We start from the raw sequence: 22,160 nt of genomic DNA, 5'->3' as shown, positions 1-22,160 counted from the left end.
AAAAACTCTTTCTCAATAGGATAAAGCAATGATTTCTGCGCGCACGCAAACACACACACACACACAAATATGAAGACACTAAAATGGTCACTATATTCAAACATTATTTTAGAAAGACCATGTTTCTTTAAACAGCTAGTCCACAAGTACATTAGGGCAATGTTAGTTTGCTTAGCCTTTATTCTTTGTGGTGCTGAGGATTGAACCTAGGGCTTTTACACATACGAGGTTTGTATTCCATCGGTGAGCTATTAATACACCCCAGCCTTTATGTCTTTACATCTTAGGCAGAAAGATAAATTTGAAAGTGTATCCATTAAGCCACATCTTCCCTTAGAAAAGTAAACCACAGTCAGGGCACGTCTTAACTTTAGGACCACAGTCCCTCTGTCCACGCCCTGGCCCAGGGCAACAGCCATACCAGCCCTGCCCCAGAGGCTGCTTCCCCCGCCCAAGCTGGAAGCTTAACACAAGGTTGTGGGGACTAATTATAGGCCAATAACGAGGCCCAAAGAGGTGTTTGTAATGCATATGCAACATAAAAAAAAGATGAAACTCTCGTCACCACTACCAAGAGCCGGGCCAAGGTTAACACTCAAATTCTGTGAAATTTCCAAGATAATCAAAATAGTTAAACTTCTGATCTAAAAAGTAATTATTAGCAAGTGTGGCCGCCTCAGCCATTACACAGGTTAAAGATAAACTGAGTTAACATTTTCCGTTTTTAACAATTGCCACATGTGTAAACAGCCAGTATCACGCTCAAGAGCCGCCCCCTGCCCGTCGCTTACCCGGCCGCTTTTCAACACTTCGTTGTTCTCGCCCAGGGCCAGTTCTGCAGAAGCCTTACAAAAGTCAGCCAGTCCCCCAATGGGCAGGTATTCTTTGTCCAAATTTTTTGCAGCAATCTGGGCCTCTGCCTAGACAAGAAAACATAAAATTGACTAAGATAAATTAAATCTTAGTTTTTTTTCTTCTGCCTTCGTCCTACTGAGATGACAATAAACGGTTTATGAGGTAAATGTCAGAAGCAACGTTGCTATTTGGGCTATGAACTCCTGGCCTTCCAGGTCCTCCTGCTCAGCTGGGACCGACCACCTGGTAAGCCTTATATTCCATATAAAGTTAGTGGAATATCTGACATTTTGTATCACAGACAGAAATAATTACTGTTTTATATTTTAATGTTATCACACTTGTGAAATAAAATTCTTGGTCACTCTGTTTTGTCACAGCTCCTGTAGCTAAGAAAGACATCCAGGCTGGCTTGAACTTGTTTCAGCCGCCCAAGTGCTGAGATTTTTTTTTTAGAGGGTTTCTCTATGTCACCTAGGCTATCCTGGAACTTGTTATGTAGACTAGGCTAACCTTGAACTCCCAGAAAAATACCCGCCTTTGTCCCCTGAGGGCTGGGGTTAAAGATATGTGCCAAGGTGTCCAGCACAATTATTGGGATGTGTGTCATCCTATCTAAAGGTTTTTACATGGAAAGGTATAGTCTTTCCTGGTTACCACTTAACATAATGGGGTTCTCTTGCAATTCGTAAGAACAAAACTTATGAGCAATGTGTGCTAGGTGTGTGAGATGATAAATCCAATTGAATGTATAAAAGGAATGCATTTCAGGATATAGATAGTCTGGGAACTTTCAACGTGACAGTGGGTGAGAGATTCACCCTTCCCAACTAAGGGCTGTGGTGAATTGTTGAGATAACGGACGGTAGTGCTTGGTTGTGGTCTAGCCTACAACAATAGCTTCTCAAAGGACAGTAAGGGCTGTGGATCAGCTTGCAACAATAGCTTATCAATCAATGAATACATTTTTAGAATTCTTCTTGTGATGTTGGGCATCAAATGTAGGCCTTTTGTGAGCCAGAAAACACTCTTACCGCACATCTAATATCTCCAGCCTCAACTTCTGGAAATGTAACACAAATCGTGAATGAAAGAAGCTATCCTGTAGCTCAGGAAGGGTGGACAGCACATGCCTCTCTGTGTACTCGGATTTCACCACAGCAATCACGACGAATGGAAATAACAGTGCCTCTTGTTAAGAGACAAGGTTAAAATTGGCCTCTTGTGCCTCCGCCCCCCTCCACAGGATTAGGCACCACGCCTGACTTGCAACCCTGCAGGCTTGTGGCTCTGATCCACTTTCACACTAAGGAAGATCATGGTCTAGAAAACCCAGGTGAGTCACCACACTCCCACCAGGAACCTGGGGGTCACACTCCTTTCGGCTCCCTTCAGGTTCCACATCCTACGTCAGCAGGAGAACAGGGCCAAGCTCACCTTCCGGACACTGGGGAGCACGTACGGCTTTCCGTTATCATCCCGGTAGGCACCGACCCCCAGGTTCATCTTCTTGCTGTTGGTATCTCTCTTGAAGGCCTCAGTAACTCCCAGGATGGGATCTGGAGGTCCCATTTCAACATGGGTCCACCAGGAGCTGAAATGAGAAATACTTTACTTCAGTCACGAGCTAAGATTCCTACAGCCAGATATGTCTCTGCTCCACCAAAGACCCATTTTGGCACATGTATATTACAGAACAGGTACCAGATATCCAATAGCACAAAAGCCTTCATCAGCATCTTCAACCCAGGTATGAAGATGCAGAAGGACAGCTCCCAGGCTATTGTGGGTAGGATAGAGTACAACCACAGGTTTAAAACATTTTTTTTTCATTCAACTTATTAATGAATAATGAAAGTATGGCTCAGGGCTGGAGAGATGGCTCAGAGGTTAAGAGCACTGACTGCTCTTCTAAAGGTCCTGAGTTCAAATCCCAGCAACTACATAGTGGCTCCAACCATCTGTAATGAGATCTGATGCCCTCTTCTGGTGTATCTGAAAACAGCTACAGTGTACTCACATATAATAAATAAATCTTTTAAAAAAAAGTGTGGCTCATATACATGGGGATGTTTTATTCAGCTGTAAAAAAAAAAAAAAAAAAAAAAAAAAAGAAAGTTAAACTTTCAGGTAAGTGAATAGAATTATTATGAGTGGGGTAACTCGAAGTAACTCAGACCCAGAGACAGATGCTGCATGATCTCTTCCTAGCTCCGAATCTTTAGATGTAGGTACATAATCTGGAGTTATCATAGAAACCAGGACGATAAAAAGGACCAAGGAGACAAGGTCCGCTAGAGGGGACAGGACATCAGTGCTATAAAGGGGGAAATGGGAAAACAAGGGAGGGATTCAACTGGGAGGCAAAAATGGAGGAGGCCAATAAGGAGGGGATAAATAACTCAAAAAGGGTTGAAAAAGCTATAAACATTTTTCATTTCGTTTACCCACTCAACTCCATGAAGCTATACCACTTGGATGCCGATGTTCCTTAAGGGCATTAGACTACCTAACAAGAGTACCAGGCACGGGAAATCTTCCTTTGGCTTGTTGGTCAGGGGAGTCTAAGAGTCTCGCAAACTAAGATAGCTACTCTTGTTGTCCTCCCAGAAATTGAAGATAAGTTCCCCATTGCTGAAAACAGCACATGCCAGACAAAAGACTTGGAGAAAGTAACCTGGAAGCAGCCTCCTGTGGACTAGCTTTCTTAGTATCTTAAAATGCTCAGCAAGCGGCCAAGGGGGAGGAGCAATCCGTAGTCTTACTCTGCCTTAAAACCTACAAACCACAACAATTGACCAGATAGCTCCAGGCATGCAAGGCTGATACTGTGTATCTTGCTCAATCCACAGCTGTCCAGTTGCTGCGCTGAAGGGTCACTAAATAAGAGGGGAATTCATGCCTTGTAGTTGGTGATTGTTACTTTGTGTATGCTTTTCTTTCTTCCACCTTTCTCCACCCTTTCCCTTCCACTCCTTCAACCCCCTAGCGCTAGATGAGAGAAAAGGGGATAGAGAGGAAAGGAAAGAGATCCCTGAAGTCAAGGGTTGGAAAGTGGGCAACGATATCTGGTTAGACTCTTCCTGCTGATTAGGGGTGTCGAGTTCCTTAGGGGTGAATCTGATCTCTGCTGTCAGGGTATCTAATCCCCCCCCCCCCCCCACTGCACTATATAACAAACCGTGACCAGAATTCCAAACATCACACAGTTGTAGAAAGTATCTGCAGCTGGCAAAATCACACCCTGCCAGAGCATGAGGCCAACCACAGCTGCTGTGGACAATCTAAGCAGCCCCATGTCTCATACCTGGGATGAAAATGTAAACATTCATATGTATAAAACTAAATTTCCAAAAATTGTCATGATAATGTCTGGTATTATAAATCTAGCCAACTGCCTGTATCAAGAACCCTAGAGGGGAACCTGTTACTGTCACTTTCCTAAATCAGCATACTTTTTAAAAAAGATTTATTTATTATATGTCAGTACACTGTAGCTGTCTTCAGACACACCAGAAGAGGGTGTCAGATCTCATTATGGATGGTTGTTGAGCCACCATGTGGTTGTTGGGATTTGAACTCAGGACCTTCAGAAGAGCAGTCAGTGCTCTCTCTTAACCTCTGAGCTATCTCACCAGCCTAACAGCATACTTAACTGCGTTCTAATTATTTATCCTTAAGCCCCAAATAAGTGGCTTATGCTTTCTTCATTAGGCTTGAAGTTGGCTCTAACAACAGGTCTCCAGTCTCCACTCTCCTGAGAACTATGGTTACAGGTGTGTGCAAGATGGCCAGTTGTTGGGCAGGTGTTGGGATTAGAACTAGCAGTGATTGTGCAGAAAGTCCTTTTATAGCCTGGACTATCTCTTCAGTCCAATTTCACTGAATTCCAAAATTTTATTTTGGAGTCAGGGTTTCTTACTAGATCTAGAGGTGGCCATTTTGGCTAGACTGGCTGGCCAGGGAACTCCCCGTTCCACATGTTTCTCCCTGATGTCACTGTCATCTCAGAGGCTTATGCCTCATCTGCTAACCTGGGCCTAGTCCTGGAAGTGTCTAGTCTCCGAGACTTATTGCTGAATAAATTCACTCTTTGTAGCTCGTTCTGAACTCTGGCAGGCTGGTCAACTCAGCTGCTTTTTTGGCTCAAACTCCTCTCCAAGTTGACTGATTCAAATTGGCCTCTTTCTTGGCCTCCAACTAAAGTTGGCAATCTGTTGTAGTTTTTTGGCTCCTTCTCATTCTCTGGCTCCTTCTTTCTGTCTTCCCATTCTAATTTGTTCTCTCTTCAACCTGTCTCTTTATTTTATTTTTGGATTTGATTTTTTCGAGACAGGGTTTCTCTGTATAGCCCTGGCTGTCCTGGAACTCACTCTGTAGACCAGGCTGGCCTGGAACTCAGAAATCCACCTGCCTCTGCCTCCCAGAGTGCTGGGATTAAAGGCGTGCACCACTACCACCCGACTAACCTGTCTCTTTAAAACTCTCTCCTTTCTCTCTGCGCTGCTCTGTCAGATCTTCCTCCGACTGGTCACTTTGCCACTCAATTAGACATCACTTTCAAACATGGCTGCTTTCTTCTACAAACTAACTTCACCTTCATTGTTGGAATTAAAGGTGTGTGTGCTGAGGCTGAGCCACAACACAATTAGAATCAGGTTTTTACAGTAAACACAATCTCGGGGTTCATGGTATGATCAAATATCCTGCAACATACCTTCCAGCTTTTACATGGGTGCCAGTGATCTTTTCTTGCATCCTCGTGCCTGCATAGCAAGGATTTGACCCTCTGAACCATTCCCACTTAAATCACCTGGGCCAGGCGATTATGCTGCCAGAGCAGTGTCCCTCATTTTGCCTTGGCTCTTGGTAAATCCCAAGATGCAACAGGATGTTCCATAGCCACTTAGAGCTTTGATATTTTCTTTTGCTTATGTTTTTAGTTCACATGTGGCCAATAAGCTAATAGCAGCAACCGATGAGTTTACTTTTACATGCCGAATATTTTAAAGTTCTACAGGATGGCAGAAGTCTATTACTTAAGAGTTGACAATTCCCCCTCGCCCCCACTACACACACGCAGAGCTATTGAGAAAACAAATGAACAAGCGCACCACTGTCTAGCTTGTGTGGTTGCTGGGGATCGAGAACCCAGGGTTTTGCCCATGTTGGACAAGCATGACTCTACCAGTTGAGTCACACACCCAGCTTCTTGGTTTGATTTAAATCTCCTCGTTCTGGTGCTTCTGTCTATTGGAGCTTGCACTAGGGTTTCTGTGCCTGAAATAACAAAACAAAACCTACCCTCACTATGTGTCAATAATGTGGAAAGACTGAGTGTCCAACTGACTTGTTTTCCACCTCTGTACAGTACTGACGGACTAGATTACAAAATCCTCAAACAACAGGCTTCTGCTGAAAAGTTCTCAGTTCTTAACAGCAATCAATTTGTAAGCTTTCGGGCAAATGTAAGCTTGCCAACCAGTGTAGGTTTAGGAAAAACATGTATTAGATGAATACTTAACCCAGGTGAAAGGCATAACTGCTCTGAGTAAAAATTACTTTTACTCACCTTCGTTACATGAACTCAAATTCCTAAAATGTTTCTAGCTGGGCAGTGGTTGTGCATGCCTTTAGTCCCAGCCCTTGGGAGGCAGAGGCAGGTGAATTTCTGAGTCTTGAGTTTGAGGCCAACCTGGTCTACAGAGTGAGTTCCAGGACAGCCAGGGCTACACAGAGAAACCCTGTCTCAAAAAACAAAAGGCAATAAAAAAAAAAAAAAGAGAGACCCTAAAATGTTTCTAAGTTTATTTAAGGAAAACTGGTGAGGACATGGGAAGAACTGGGAGGGAAGGTCAGAAGGGATATAAATTCAGGGTGTCCATGAATGCAGTTCTCAAGAAATTCAAAGAAAAACTATTTAAAATTAGCGCTAGTCAAATTTATATTAAATGGAAAAATCTTTCATTTCTTTTTTTCCTTTTTTTGTTTGTTTGTTTGTTTATTTTTGAGACAGGGTTTCTCTGTATAGCCCTGGCTGTCCTGGAACTCACTCCGTAGACCAGGCTGGCCTGGAACTCAGAAATCTGCCTGCCTCTGCCTCCCAAGTGCTGGGATTAAAGGCGTGCACAACCATTGCCTGGCTAAGCTTTCATTTCGATAGCAGTATGTATTCCTATTCATATATATTTTACTTTTTAAAATTATTTGCTAGCGAAGGGTTCTACTGCTGAGCCATACCCTAGTCTGGATTTTATTTTATTTTTTTTTAAGATTTATTTACTTTATGTAAAGTACACTGTTGCTGTCTTCAGACACACCAGAAGAGGGCATTGGATCCCATGACAGATGTATGTGGTTGTTGGGATCTGAACTCAGGACCTCTGGAAGAGCAGTCAGTGCTCTTAGCTGCTGAGCCATCTCTCCAGCCCTGCATTTTATTTTATTTTAATGTTTATACTTAGAGGAATTGAAGAGGTCATATCCCCTCCACCTCCAGAAGCACCAGGAGTTACTAGCGTGCATTTGCTACAGTTCCAGAGCCCTAGAGACACCCTAAATATTTTCCTAGTTTGCTTTAGGTCTGGTTTTGCTCACATACTCTCTCTAGGAAACCATTTATCTCCTTAGGCTTCCCTTGGCTGAGGTAGTTTCCATTTTGGTGACATTGATGCTTTTGGTACATTCTAGCCAAATACATGCCACCGACCTCCCTTTAGAGGTCTGTCTCATGACCAAGATTGGGATAATGTCTTTCTTCCTTTCTTTTCTTTCCTTTCCTTTCCTTTCCTTTCCTTTCCCTTCCTTTCTTTCTTTTCTTTTCTTTCTTTCTTTCTTTCTTTCTTTCTTTCTTTCTTTCTTTCTTTCTTTCTTTCTTTCTTTCTTTCTTTCTTTCTTTCTTTCTTTCTTTCTTTCTTTCTTTCTTTCTTTCTTTCTTTCTTTCTTTCTTTCTTTCTTTCTTTCTTTCTTTCTTTCTTTCTTTCTTTCTTTTTTTCCCCGAGACAGGGTTTTTCTGTGTAGCCCTGGCTGTCCTGGAACTCACTCTGTAGACCAGGCTGGCCTCGAACTCAGAAATCCGCCTGCCTCTGCCTCCCCAGCGCTGGGATTAAAGGCGTGCACCACCACCACACCACCACCACCACACGGCGATGTGTTTCTTTTGAGAACAATTATATTTCATACTATGTCACTGAAGAAAATTTCTAATAACCTTTACCAAGCTCAGACAATGTGTTAACTAATGGGCTGGTTCCTTGGTTCTCACAAGGGAGAGAGGCCTTTAACGTTAAGTCTGCAGCCGGGTCTGGGTACCTGAGACCCTCACCTGGAATCTTAGGTGCAGATACGGCTTCGGCCACTTGGCACTGAGGGCTACAAGCTCGCTTTCTATGTAGTCCAAGGTGACCTGGAGCTGTGAAGCCACTTGCCCACAGATGCCCTGACTGCGGGGATTACTGTGTCTGGTTATTAACACAGAGGGTGTGTAGACTAATCGGGTGCCTAGCTGTAGCTCCTCACAAAGCTTCCACTTGTGTGGGGCTTAGCTATTAATCACCTGAAAACAGGAATCATGGAAAACCATGTGCATTACCATAAATAACACCTTGTATTGCTATGAAAATAGTTTTGACCTTGCCAGCTGTGGTGGTGCTTGCTCGAAACCTCAGCATATGATAATATCAGATATATGAAAGGGCATGTGAGGGCAAATGCAGATGGTGAGTCCTGTTTCCATCTCTCTCCTTCCCTCCTTTGTGGTTTCAAAGATTTCATCTCTAGTGACTATCTTTAGGCTTTGGTAATGGGGACCCAGGCAACTAGAGTGGTAAGCCCTCATTGTATCTTCAGAACAAGCACAGAGCTGTATATGGGGATCCTCCTTATGCCCTGGCAGACAGCTTTGCAGAACTCAGTGTCTACTTGCGTATTGGAGTTCCTGTCTCCTTCATGCAAATGTCCAGGTCTCCAGCGGCGAGTGCGTTTGTTAGTGTTGATGGTATGTTCTCAGGTCACCACCTTGCTGTTGTCAGAGCAGCCTTCCTAACACTCCATCCAGGCCCAGATGGAAAGCAAGTATCTGAGAGAATGTTGGAGAAGGCGAGCAATGGTGCCTGGTTTGTAACTCATGCCATCAACGTGTTTAGTGTTTGTTCAATCTGGGTGGCCTAGTGTTCCTGGTGTAGTAATAACTTTACCTGCTATGATGTAAAATACCATTTTTAACCTTTTCCAATCAGCTCAGAAAGTAGAATGTATGCTCTCTTAGATGATTTCCCTGAACTTAATGCTAACTCTGTTTATGGTCCTGATTAAATGGAAGCCTCTCACTGGGATTTCCTTACTAAGAATTATTTTCAGATTTATTTTGGTGTATGAGTGCTTTGCCTGCATGTTATATATGTGCACCGTGTGCATGCCTGGTGCTCGTAGAGAAAGGTCTGAAGTGTCGGATCCTGTGGAACCAGAGATGAGTGTGAGAACTCATGTGGGTGCTGGGAACCAAACCCGAGTTCTTTGCAAGAGCAACAAGTGCTCTTAACTGAACCATTCCCCTAGTCCCCAAAGCTGAGATTGTTCCACACTACATTGCACGTTTAATTTTAATGTTTTGTTGTTGTCATTTTGGATAAACAGGTAACTGATGGTTGTTTCCCGGGGAATCATGGTCCTATTTCAATCACATGACCAAACTTCATCTGCCGGCTCTTTACGGTGCGGCCTTCCTAAAACTAGATATGAAATATAGGTAAGTAGAATCCCTGGGCTTTCATTCAAAACCGAGCTTGAAATTTCCTGAAAAATATTAGCTTTCCTTATGATAAACGCACCCTCCTGGCAGAATGGGTACAGGAAATGTATCAAACGGAAGGCTTTCACTTCATGTGAGACTCCTCCTCTGAGGAAAAGATCATTTTCTAGTTTTTCTTAGGAGAAATAAGCAAGAAGCTTTTTATAGTTTCATATAAAAACAAAATTTATTTATTTATGTTGTTGTTGTGCGTGTGCGTGTGTGTCTACAGGCTGGCCTCAAACTCATACGGAGATCCAGTTGCCCCTGAGTGTTGTAATTAAAAGTGTGGGCCATCATGCCTGGCTATATAGTTCTCAACCTTCCTAATGCTGAGACCCTTTAATACAGTTCCTCACCGTGTGGTGACCCCCAACCATAAAACTACTTCACTGCTACTTCAGAACTGTAATTTTGCTACTGCTATGCATTCTGCCCCTTGCAGGCTGTGGCAGTGGGTGAGCTAGCCTGCGGCGGTGCTGGAAAGCTCAGCCTAGTGGTGCCCTCGTAGGAGAGTGGGTGGGCTGACCAACTCAGCTACCACCCAGGCCCACGTCCAGGCCTTTGCGTTGGCCTGCTCACTGTTGGGAGTGTGTGAAAGGCCTGTTCCTGAAGATCCCAAGTTGCAGGTTCTCCAAGATATAGGGCAACATCAGAATACACTAGAGGGGCCCCAGTGAGGATCCAGTATTGATGGTGTAGCAGAAGCCAGAGGTCTTGAAACAGACCAATGTCTCATTGCAATGAACACTTGCAAGTAAAGATGTGTGGGCAAAGGGTATACTGTGGAACACACTATAGCTTCCATAATTTTTTTAATCTGTTTTTTTTGGGGTGGGGTGGGGTGGGGAAGGTTGCAGGGGCAGAGGGTAGACTTGAAGGGACAGGGAGATGAGCAGGACTGGGGTGCATGATGTGAAATTCACCAAGAATCAACAAAAAGTTAAAAAACATCTTAATAAAACAAACAAAGAGAAAGGCTGCCTTAAGGTGTCCTAAGGTGATGATTATAAACTTGCCAAGTGCTAATGTGCTCAGTTGGAACTGTAAAGAGTAGAAAATTAAGCACTTCCTATGACATTAGATGTGAGGTGACCAGCCCGGAGACATTAACAGTGCAGCCTGCCTGTGAATCACAGCGATGACTTTGGGATAGGGAACTGAGAATGCTTTTGGCGATGCCCCCAGAAAGACAACTGAAGTCCTTGAAGGAAAGTTAGGGGGGGCCTTCGGGGAGGAGGGACCCTATGAGCTGAGTGCTAAGGAGAAGAGGGGCAGGAGGAGAAGTGTCTGTGACACAGGGTTAAGAATAAAGTCGGAGGGTGTGGAAGGTGCACCCACTGTAGTAGAAATGGGAAGGTACGGGAATCAGGCTCTGGGTGACTTAGGAAGAATGTTGAAGTTCTTTCATCCTAGTCTGGGCCAAGTGCTCCAGCAGGATGCAGTGAATTATTCATTAGGCTTTCCTGGCCAGCCGTGTCCCTTGGAAAGTGCAGCCAGTTAGTACTGCCCGGCAGCCTCACTGGAGTAAGGCTGGTGGCAGGCTCCGCCCAACCTGGTGGGGCTCCCAACAGTACCAGTGCTTTGCTTGGTGGGCGGTTAATTCTGTTATTTAAGAGCAGATTGTTTTCTGGCTTGTGGTTTCCCAGGGTTTTACTTCTTTCAATGGTGTCTTTTAATAGCCTGCCCAGGGCACACTGCAGGGATTCAAGCAGCTAACCCACTCACGAACTGTGTGAGTAGAGGTGAGAGAAGAGACTCCCAATCTCACGAATCCTCATCTGCTAAGTGACATAACAGTAATGGTATCTATCTCAGAGGGTCGGTATTAATGAAAACACAGTCGCGGGAGCCAGGCACAGAGTTTCTGATGTTAACTGGCATTTGTTTCTGAGTCATTTACTACAGTTTCACTTGTCACCAGTCAGCCACTGCTATAGAGCCCTGCAAACAGCATATGGCCACAGGAACTTATGGCCAAATGCATATCTTTCTGGCTTTAAAATGATTGTTACTTTGCATCCTCAGATGACATCTTTTTCCATCCTTTGCTCTTGGCAAGGAATAAAAAAAAATATTTTTTCCTAGCCAGGTACTGCTGGAGCACACCTTTAATCCCAGGTACATAGGAGGCAGAGACAGGCAGATCTCTGAGGTCAGCCTGGTCTACAAAATGAGTCCAGGACAGCCAGTGCTTTTCTTACACAGAGATATCCTGGCTTGAAAACCCAAACTAAAACCAAACCAACCAAACAACAACAACAACAACAACAACAACAACAACAACAACAAAATGTCTTCCCTTTCCTCCTTTTAGCGGTTACTGTAAGCCATGAGGGAGAAACACATACTTTGAAACAACTTGAATAGCTTTTGGTTGTTTCCCATGCCCAGTTCAGTCAGAAGCCACACAGCCACCTGCCTGTCGAGATCACTGTCAGTAAGTGCGGAGTTACTTTAGCTGTCAAGGACATTCAAACGTCCAGAAGGCAACTTTCATTTTTAAAAAAGGCCCTTACACAACGACAGAGCTGCCTCTCCAAAGGACAGGAGCTATCATCCTTGCTTAATAGTGTGAAGAACAAAAAAACAACAAAATATGTGTAGCAGATAGATTCTCTAGAAGCCTCTGCCGTGAACATTCTTGCATACCTTGTTAAAAAAAAAAAAAAAAAAAAAAACAACTCAAAACTGAATGCCCCAAACAATTTCCAAACACTGAATTTCAAGCATGCTAGGCAAAGGAGCAGTAATCCTTTGATCAGCTACGACTGATCAAATTTCATGTTCTCTCTCTGTCCCTCATTATCCCACGCCTTAAAACCTCGAAGATTACAGACATGGGAGAGCTCTGCTATTTGTAAAAAAATGGCATTAGATGAAAAGCAGAGTGCTCCGAGGGGGTAAATTGATAACCCATGGCCTACAAAATGATTCCTACCAGTGCCCTTTGGACAGAAGTGCAGGGCCACAATCATTGAGCAACAGTGACCACTCAGCCAAAAGATGCTAGGTACACAGTATTCAGATAAGCATTTCAAACGCTTCGTATTCCCAGAGGCGTAAGCAGCTTTTTTTTTTTTTCTTATTTACCATCTCTCACTCTAGCACAGGTTGGCCTAAAACCTTTTTTCTTTTTTGTAGCTCAGAATGGTCCTGTACTCAAGGCAATCCATCTGGGTCATGCCCCTAACATTTTGTTTTTGATATATATTTTGCAGCACTATATGTAGGTTTTGATGTTAAAAATGAAAAACAATACAAAACATTAAAAATGCTGCATTTGTTTTTTAAAAAAAGTGACGACTTGAAATGAAAATATACAAAGTGAAAGGCATGCCACTGGCCAGGCATAAATCTCTGGCACAGGGCTTGCTTGGTACACACCGAGGCCCTGGGTTCATCTCCAATGGGGGAAGGGAGAAGGAAGCTGGTTGTAGTAACCCCGGGAAGGGACAGGGAAGATGACGGCACCATGTCCCCGCCAGGCCCGGTGTACATAGTAAGTTTCAGGTTAGCCAGGGCTACATAGTAACCCCTGGCACTAAAGCAAGTGTTGAGATACAACTCGGAACTAAGTTGCCAAGGTCTCTGCTCTCCCTTACCTTAAATTCTAACTGGGAAAGGATAGAAAAGGGACAGCAGTCAGGCTCTCAGACTGAAATCACTAAGCAGTCACACCCAAGGGGAACCTCACCAAGCAGTTTAAGTAAAGATCAGGTCTTTCAGGTATACACATAAAAACCAAGGGCTATTTCAAGGTTAAAATAACGGGGAAGCCGATTTTTATTCTCCAGCCCATAGAAATACTTCTTTTTTTGTTCTCCAAATGGCAGCGTAAATAGCTCCCCTCCCCCCCCCCGCCCCAATTCTTCCCTCCAGGTGGGTAGGCTTAAAAGGGCACCCATGGGCATGGAGCCAAAAGACGGACTCTGGGAAGGACAGATTGTTCAACTGGCTTGAAGACACTTGAACACATTCAAAGGAAGGAAGGCAAGCATTAAAGTTAAGTAGGCTTCGCTTCCAGTTAGTGTGTGCTCTGGGGTTTCTGTAGTACTCCAGGAGACTGTCTCAAATCTGCTCTCCTGGAGCTCAGGGAAGAATTAGTTCCCGTGTAGGCCTGGAACTTTCACTCTGTACACCTCAGCTTAAGATGACTCATTTGTCTTTTTTTTTTTTTTTTTTTTTTAAAAAAAAACCGAAGTCAGTCCTCTTGTCTTGCTCACAGCTGCATCACCAGCAACTGGTCCAGTGCCTGGCTCGGAGAAACTGGGTTACGAAATATTTACAGGACGAAAGAGCCGACTGAGATGCAGAGAAAGATTGCTGGCTTCCAGTCAGCTGAATCCCCCAAGGGTTTAAAACAAAGAACTTCAACCCTTTTCCATCCAAAGGCCAGACTGATCTGCCAGGGGAAGGGGTATCATCAGGCACTAGTGTGGTGACACTAAGGGAAGGATGCGCCACGCCAAGGTCACAGATGCACACCGGATCTTGGTGTCCTGAGAACCTCCCTCCATGTGGTCACATTTCGCACTCTGCTGCGACCTGAGTCTACACAGCGCTGCTAGATTTAACCCTCTGGACCGGGACCGGTGGACCCGCCACCCAGCAGGGCAGCTGGTCAAGGGCACGCGCGCCCCCCTGCACCACAGCCAATCAGCGACAGGCAGCTCCGGCACCATAGCCAATCGGCGAGAGGATGGCCCAGCGCCACCGCCCACGTGCTCACCCCTCGCCCCGCACCCCACTGCGCTGAGTCCACATCATGGACCCCCCCATCACCCGCTAGAATGGGGGTCTAGGTGTAGTCGAGAGCCACAATTCCCATCCCCCGGGACTACGCTGGCTCTCCGCCCAGCGATGCAGGGGAGGGATGAGGGGTCCTGGGGGTCACCCCGGGGCGCAGACACTGGACTCTAAGACCCGGGATAGGCAACCCTTGGGGACACGGGAGGGTGAGGGTGCGCACGCGTGCCAGATCGCGGGGTGGGGTGCAGGTTTCACAGGGTCCACAGTTCGGCTGGGCAGGGCCAGGCCCCGCTGCATCTCAATATCCCTCGGCTCACCTGGCTCTGGCAGAGGCTGCAGCTGCAAGGCCTGGGTGAAAGGCAGCAGCCATCCCTGAGAGGACGCGGCCGGAGTGCAGGAGGGCCATGGTGGGCGGTAAGACGGCAGTGGATGGTAGTAGAGCTGAGATCAGGGGAAGCGTCCGCTGGAACCGAGGCGCGGGCTCCTAAAAGGTGAGGACAGTGACTTCCCTGGGCGTGGCTAGAGCGTCCCGGCACCGGGAGCGAGCCACGTCGCAGCGGCCCCTTGTGGTCCGGGGTAGAACGACGACGTCTCCACGGAGGTCATGGAAACTCGCAAGGGCACTGCTAATCACCCACTATAAAACCTGTGAAGCTTGTGAGGATGCGCAGTCAGCGGTGCTCAGCGCTCTGCACCCAGTTAATCATCCGCAATGCTAGAAGCAGCTGCTAGTGTGCCGGTTTGAAAAGTGAGAAGACATGACTGATCCCGAGGAAGTATTTTTCTCCCCAATGCTCCACACCCTTTAATACACAGTGTGGCTTTTCTTTCAAGCCACCAGCTGGAGTTTCCCTAAATGCAGGTCTCTCAATGTCCAGATTACATCCATGTCCCTGTTAGAGGACAGCAAACATATTGTGAGGGGCAGTTGTGAGGATTAACTGAGATTAGCAGATTATGCCTAAAAAAATAGGGCCTGATTAATACAAAATTACCCACGACCAACAACAAACTTTTGCACATCAAATCTTCATAATTATGCTCGGAAGAAATGAATACGTTGTTAAAGGGTGGGGGGATGAATTTGAGACAAGCCCACAAGTTGACCAAGTCCACTCTGAACGGGGGCTATTATTTCCCTGGCCGACTTCTCAGAAATCTGTATAGAATTGAACCACTTGCCGATTTAATTTATCCGGCGCCTCCAGTTGTCTCTATGATTGTTATCAAATCTGGGGGACATATCATGTGCTCCAAACCAGGCCCAGCCTCTGATCCTCAAAGTAAAATTAACAGTGGAAAGTAGACAAAAGTTTACTCAATGTGGCCACACTGGAAAGTTGGACAGAAAGATCCGGTTTTCCTGCGAGGTTCTGATGAGAGATTCCAATGTAAATAGATTCCCAGTCAAGGTGTGGTCCTGCCCACTGCTGACCCATCTTGTAAGGGGATCTGATAAGTAGCTAGAACTGTGTAGACTCTCTGGAAGGAAAGTTGCCTTTCTGGCTGGGGCCTTTTTCTTATTTCAGTATGAGATTCCTGGAGAAATTCCAATTTTTTTGGGTTCCATTGTTTCAATAGTCAAACTGAGAGACACAGTGTCTCTTTGGGGTTTCTTCATCTCTGCCAGGGCTCTTATACAAAGTCCAGATCCCTACATGGAGTCACATTCTGGTCTACCTTAACTTACTGTCTCAGCCATATGGTGTCTCCCTGACCTTGGGCTATAATCCTATAGGCAATGACTTTGGATTCCTGCACACTGTGTTTGAATATGATTGGCCCAGAGAGAGGCACTATTAGGAGATGCGGCTTTGTTGGAGATTGGAGTTGTGTCACTGAGGGGTGGGTTTTGAGACCCTCCTCCTAGCTGGAGAACAGTCTCCAGTTTCCTCTCTGCCTTCGGAACAAGATGTAGAACTCTCAGCTACTCCAGTGCCATGCCTACCCCAAGGCTGTCATGTGCCCACCGAGATGATGATGGACTGAACCTCAGAACCTGCGGGCCAGCCCCCAGGATTGCCTCTTGCAGCTGACTTGCCTTTCCTGTCACTATTACATAGCTGAAGGATTCCTGGGCATTCCTTCATCCTATTGAGCAGATTTCCTGCAGATCAACATAAAGATGAAGCCAGGCAGTGGTTTCACAGGACTTTGATCCCAGCACTTGGGAGGCAGAGGCAGGCAGATTTCTGAGTTCGAGGCCAGCCTGGTCTACAGAGTGAGTTCCAGGACAGCCAGGGCTATATAGAGAAACCCTGTCTCCAAAAGCAACAACAACAAAACAAAAACAACAACAAAACAACATAAAGATGAGCTTTCATGAGTTAATCGCTGTTTAGATGAATTAATGATTTCACAGAATTTCTGATTTGGTTAAAGTAATTTTAGGAAGAAGTTATTAGATGGTTTTAGTTGTTTTGCTAGAAAGATGTAATAAAGTTAGAATCAAGAATAGAATGTGTGCACTCTTAAATACTAAGTAAAGGCTGCATTAGTATGATGCGGAAATACAGTGAGCTTTCGTTCACTAAAAAGAGATATAGGCTTGGGACAAATTTGTGTTCAAGGAAAAACATTCTGCTCCAAGGATGAAGCCACAGGTGTGCATTGAAAGGCAAGGCCATGTAAGAACTGTTGCTTTGAATTTATTTATTTATTTATTTATTTATTTGTCTGGTTTAATTTTATTCGATATATTTTTTATTTACATTTCAAATGATTTCCCCTTTTCTGGTCCCCCACTCCCTGAAAGTCACATAAGCCCCCTTCCCTCCCTCTGTTCTCCCACTCATCCCTTCCCACTTCCCAGTACTGGTTTTGTCTTATACTGCTACACTGGATCTTTCCAGAACTAGGGGCCACTCCTCCGTTCTTCTTGTACCTCATTTGAAGTGTGGATTATGTTTTGAGTATTCCAGTTTTCTAGGTTAATAACCACTTATTAGTGAGTGCATACCATGATTCACCTTTTGAGTCTGGGTTACCTCACTTAGTATGATGTTCTCCAGCTCCATCCATTTGCCTAAGACTTTCATGAATTAATTGTTTATAATGGCTGAATAGTACTCCATTGTGTAGATATACCACATTTTTTGCATCCATTCTTCTGTTGAGGGATACCTGGCTTCTTTCCAGCTTCTGGCTATTATAAATAGGGCTGCTATGAACATAGTAGAGCATGTATCTTTATTACATGCTGGGGAATCCTCTGGGTATATGCCCAGGAGTGGTATAACAGGATCTTTCGGAAGTGACATGCCCAGTTTTCTGAGGGACTGCCAGACTGATTTCCAGAGTGGTTGTACCAATTTGCAACCCCACCAGCAGTGGAGGAGTGTTCCTCTTTCTCCACATCCTCACCAACATCTGCTGTCTCCTGAATTTTTAATCTTAGCCATTCTGACTGGTGTAAGGTGAAATCTCAGGGTTGTTTTGATTTGCATTTCCCATCAGGGAAACTAGTGAAGTTGAGCATTTTTTAAGATGTTTCTCCGCCATCCGAAGTTCTTCAGGTGAGAATTCTTTGTTTAACTCTGTACCCCATTTTTTAATAGGGTTATTTGGTTTTCTGGGGTCTAACTTCTTGAGTTATTTGTATATACTGGATATTAACCCTATAACGAGCTTACTGTATGAAACTGCTTTGAGCCTGTTATGGATACCTCTCTGTAACTCACTTTCTATGTAACATTTTATGTGTGAGATAATTATTTCTTATATAGAGAATTTTTTTTTGTCTAAAAAGACTGCTAGCAGTAAAGGAAGGTAGTGCAGCTGTTTTCCACTTCACCCAGTGTGTGTGTGTATGTGTGTGTGTGTGTGTGTGTGTGTGTATGTGTGTGTGTGTGTGTGAGAGAGAGAGAGAGAGAGAGAGAGAGAGAGAGAGAGACCTGGCCAGGGAGGGGCTCCTGGCCTGACTATCCAGAGAAAGGAGCTCTTTCCCCAGCACTTAGTTGAAGAGAAAAGAAACCACAGAATAAGCAAGAGAGTGTTAAGTTTCCAGAAGCCTTCAACTTCTAGTCCCCACTATAGTTAGAGTTACAAGGCCGGAGATCATCAGTCTTTTGGCTTTAGTACAACTATGTGCTTTTGATTTGTTTTTGGATTTGGTTTTTCGAGACAGGGTTTCTCTGTGTAGCCCTGGCCCTGGCTGTCCTGGAACTCACTCTGTAGACCAGGCTGGCCTTGATCTCAGAAATCTGCCTACCTCTGCCTCCCAGAGTGCTGGGATTACAGGCGTGCCACCATCGCCCGGCCAACTATGTGTTTTACCTCAGCTCCGAACTCCAAAAGTACGGGGCTAGCCTTGCGCAGCAACCCCCCCTCCCCCCCCTCCCTCTCCCGCCTCCCACCTCCAAGGACCAGTGTCTCTCTTCCCGCTTCCTGCTGATTCAAATACAGAACTCTCAGCCATCTCTCCATTGCTGTCTGTGTGCCGCCATGCTTCCCTCCATAATGTAAGCCACCCCCAACTAAATGCTTTCCTTCATAAGGTTTGCCATGCTCATGGTGTCTCTTCACAGTCACAGGAAGCATCACTAAGACAGCCTGCCAACCACCACTTATAGAGGGCAGGCAGTGCCCAGGGAGAGGAAAGTGTGCTCCCAACTCCACACTTCCCACTTGCCCCTGAAGACAAGGAGGGAGTTACTGTGTAAGGACGTGGAGCAGGATGTGGGTTTTTTTTTAAAGATGTATTTATTATATATAAGTACACTATAGCTGTCTTCAGATGCACCAGAAGAAGGTGTCAGACCTCATTACAGATGGTTGTGAGCCATCTGGTTGCTGGGATTTGAACTCAGGACCTTCGGAAGAGCAGTCGGTGCTCTTAACCACTGAGCCATCTCTCCAGCCCCAGGCTGTGGTTTGAGACAGAGACAAAAGCACAGATGGAAAAGCCCGCTGTGGTGGCTCATGCCTGTAATCATAGTACCTGGAAGGCTGAAGCAAGAGCATTGGTAAGAGTCCAGGTCAGTTTGGGCTACAGGGACTCTGTTAGAGCAAAACAACAACCTAAAAACAACAAAAGGTGTTGGGGTTGTGGTTCAGTGGTAGAGGCCTATCCTGTCATGCATGAGAACTGGAGATCAGTTCCTAGCACCAAAAACAAACTAAAGGAATTCAATTGTTTGAGTCAACAAAGAATTCTAGTGAGATGGCTCAGTGGGTGAAGATGCTTGCCTTGAAACCCTGGCACATGAATGCACACATTTGTGCCCATACACACAATGACAGGTTAAAAATGAAAGGTAGTGCCGGGCGGTGGTGGCGCACGGCTGTAATCCCAGCACTTGGGAGGCAGAGGCAGGCGGATTTCTGAGTTCGAGGCCAGCCTGGTCTGCAGAGTGAGTTCCAGGACAGCCAGGGCTACACAGAGAAACCCTGTCTTGAAAAACATAAAGGCAGATTAACCAATTGCAGTGTTGTTAAGGCCTGGGTAGAATGTTAAGGCCTAGGTAACTGTCTAGCCTGCCATTTTGTGCCGTTACTAATATTATAAGGAAACTATATGTTGTTTCTGCTGTTACTAGGAAACTTTCTCATGCCCAAGTTGATTACATATTCTGTTATGCTCTGTGCCCTTGGAAACCAGTTATGATAGAAGTCAGTGGAACTGTTTTATATAGTTCTCCACAATAAGCTTGGACCCATACCAACCATCCAGCAGCACTTCCTGTACCTGTGTATAAGCTTTTATGCTATTTGCTTTTATAAGCTGCCCCTAGGATAGACTTGCACCAACATAAGAAACCATTTGAAATAAGACTTCCATGTTGAGTAGGAGGTTGAGTGTAGTTTAAATTTCCCAAGACCTTCCTGGGGACTGACATCAGCTTGGCAGAAAGAGACACGGACAAGGGAAACTGACATCCTGGTTGGCAAGTTAAGACATGAAAGTTACAAGCCAGGTCCCATGCTGGTTAACGACTTAAGACATGAGTCTTAGACAAAGTAAGTGCCCTGCCACAGCTGAATATTGCAACCAATGGGAGCAAGGTAAATGTTACAACAAAGACATGTTCCTAAGGAAATCCCCCATCTCTAAATCTCAATTGGCGAAATGACGTGGCATAGATGTTTGTGGATTTTAGGCTTAAAAACCCTACAGGATCTTAATATCACGGTTCAGCTTCCAAGTCTGAACCGTGGCCTTAATCTATCGGCCCCGTACGCTGAATGAACATACTGTGTGACCGAGATCGGCGTTTTATGAAGTGACTGCTGCACCTCAACAAATATTATACACAGACATCTACAAGATGTCTAGTCTGTGCCGGGTCCCAAGCTTGGGTGTGCTAGCTGGGAACTGGCTAGTTCTTCAGGTCAGCTGGTCCTCAGGTTGTAGGGAGAGAGATCAGTCACTGGGAATCTGAGTGGATGGGTTCTGCAGACTTGTAATGCCGAGGAGTGCTCTTGAGATCCACATCTGTAGGGAGAAAAGCAGTGCGTCCTGCCCCGTCTTTCTGGATGACTTCCAGGGCAGCCCAGAGTTTCAAAGGAGACAAGTGGGTGGAACTGTCTTAATGGTCTGAATCTGGACTGTCTCCCAAAGGCTCATTCCTGCTGGCAGATTTTTGTGTGTGTGTGTGCACTGTGCATTCATAAGCTGAATTTTATACCCAGAGATCTGTTTGCTGTGTGGGCCTTGGCGTGACTCAGTATTGTATAAAGCATTGTCCTCCACCCCCTCCTGCTTGGTTACAGAGCTGAATAGTCCATAGATGCACTGGAGAAGATCAAGTGAGACTTCTGTGCCCTGAGAATGAGAGAGGGTCTCGGGTGGGACCTGGGGAGTCGTCGCCATCAGGACACAAATGAAGAAGGAAGTGTCCGAGAGCAAGATGGCAGGTGAAGGGCCATGTGGCTGGCAGGTAGGCTGGGATAGCTCAGGACCTGCCCAGCTTAGTACCTGAAGCTCTTAATAAGTAAACCAGGTCTCTGTGGGACTATTTCAGAGCAAGGTCAGGTATAGAAAAGCCCCGTACTGTTACACGTGTGTTGAAGGCTTGGTCTACATGCAGAGATGACCAGGGATGAGCCTTGTGGAAAGTCTCTGACCTCATGCATGGATGAATCCACTGATGAGCTCATAATTTGACAGTGATATTGGACGGTATAAGCTTAAGGCTCTGGGTTCAGTGATAACAACAAAACCAATGCAGAGGTTCTTGGTCTGATCTCACCTTCTGCTATTGTTTACCAGAGACAGATGTCCACAGCACAACGCAGGACTGTGGCACCCAAACTCACCTGTCTTTGATTTAAGTTAGTTCAAAAGAAACTAAATGTTGTTCTTCGGCTGAGAACACAGTGACTTGCTTCGAGATAGGTGAGTTTATGTATTGGCACATAAGAAATGGAATCGGGCTGGGGAGATGGCTCAGTGGTTAAGAACACTGCTCTTCCGAAGGTCCTGAGTTCAAATCCCAGCAACCACATGGTGGCTCACAACCATCCGTAATGGGATCTGATGTCCTCTTCTGGGGTGTCTGAAGACAGCTACCATGTACTTACAATAAATAAATCTTAAAAAAAAAAGAATTGGAATCTATTCTTCCAGATTTCAGACCATCTCTTTTTTAAAACTTAGCTAATTGAAAGTAGTGAAAAAACAAACAAACAAACAAACAAACAAACAAACAAAAAACCCTTCTGGTTCAGTCCAGAGACATGGCTGGGTAGTTAAGAGTGTCTGTTGCTTTTGCTTTTGAAGAGGGTTTGGTGCCCGGGACCTACACAATAGCCCATAAACATCTGT

General features: G+C 45.2%; 1 protein-coding gene across 1 annotated transcript in view; it reads right to left on the bottom strand.

Annotated features, from left to right (window-relative positions):
- The window catches only part of Got2 (glutamic-oxaloacetic transaminase 2), a 28,957-nt gene extending 14,050 nt beyond the window's left edge, over nt 1-14,907 (bottom strand). Inside the window, exons 1-3 of the mRNA XM_052166675.1 lie at nt 14,713-14,907; nt 2,293-2,449; nt 792-920 (exon numbers count right to left, since the gene is read on the bottom strand). Of these exons, the coding sequence (XP_052022635.1) occupies nt 792-920; nt 2,293-2,449; nt 14,713-14,801 (375 nt within the window). The 5' untranslated portion in view covers nt 14,802-14,907. The remainder of the gene's footprint in view (nt 1-791; nt 921-2,292; nt 2,450-14,712) is intronic.
- Nucleotides 14,908-22,160: the final 7,253 nt, after the last annotated feature.

Source organism: Apodemus sylvaticus, chromosome 21, assembly GCF_947179515.1.
Source record: "Apodemus sylvaticus chromosome 21, mApoSyl1.1, whole genome shotgun sequence".
In the NCBI taxonomy this organism is placed as follows: domain Eukaryota; kingdom Metazoa; phylum Chordata; class Mammalia; order Rodentia; family Muridae; genus Apodemus; species Apodemus sylvaticus.
Note: the sequence above shows the minus strand (reverse complement) of the source record. Positions and strands in the feature narration are given on the sequence as shown.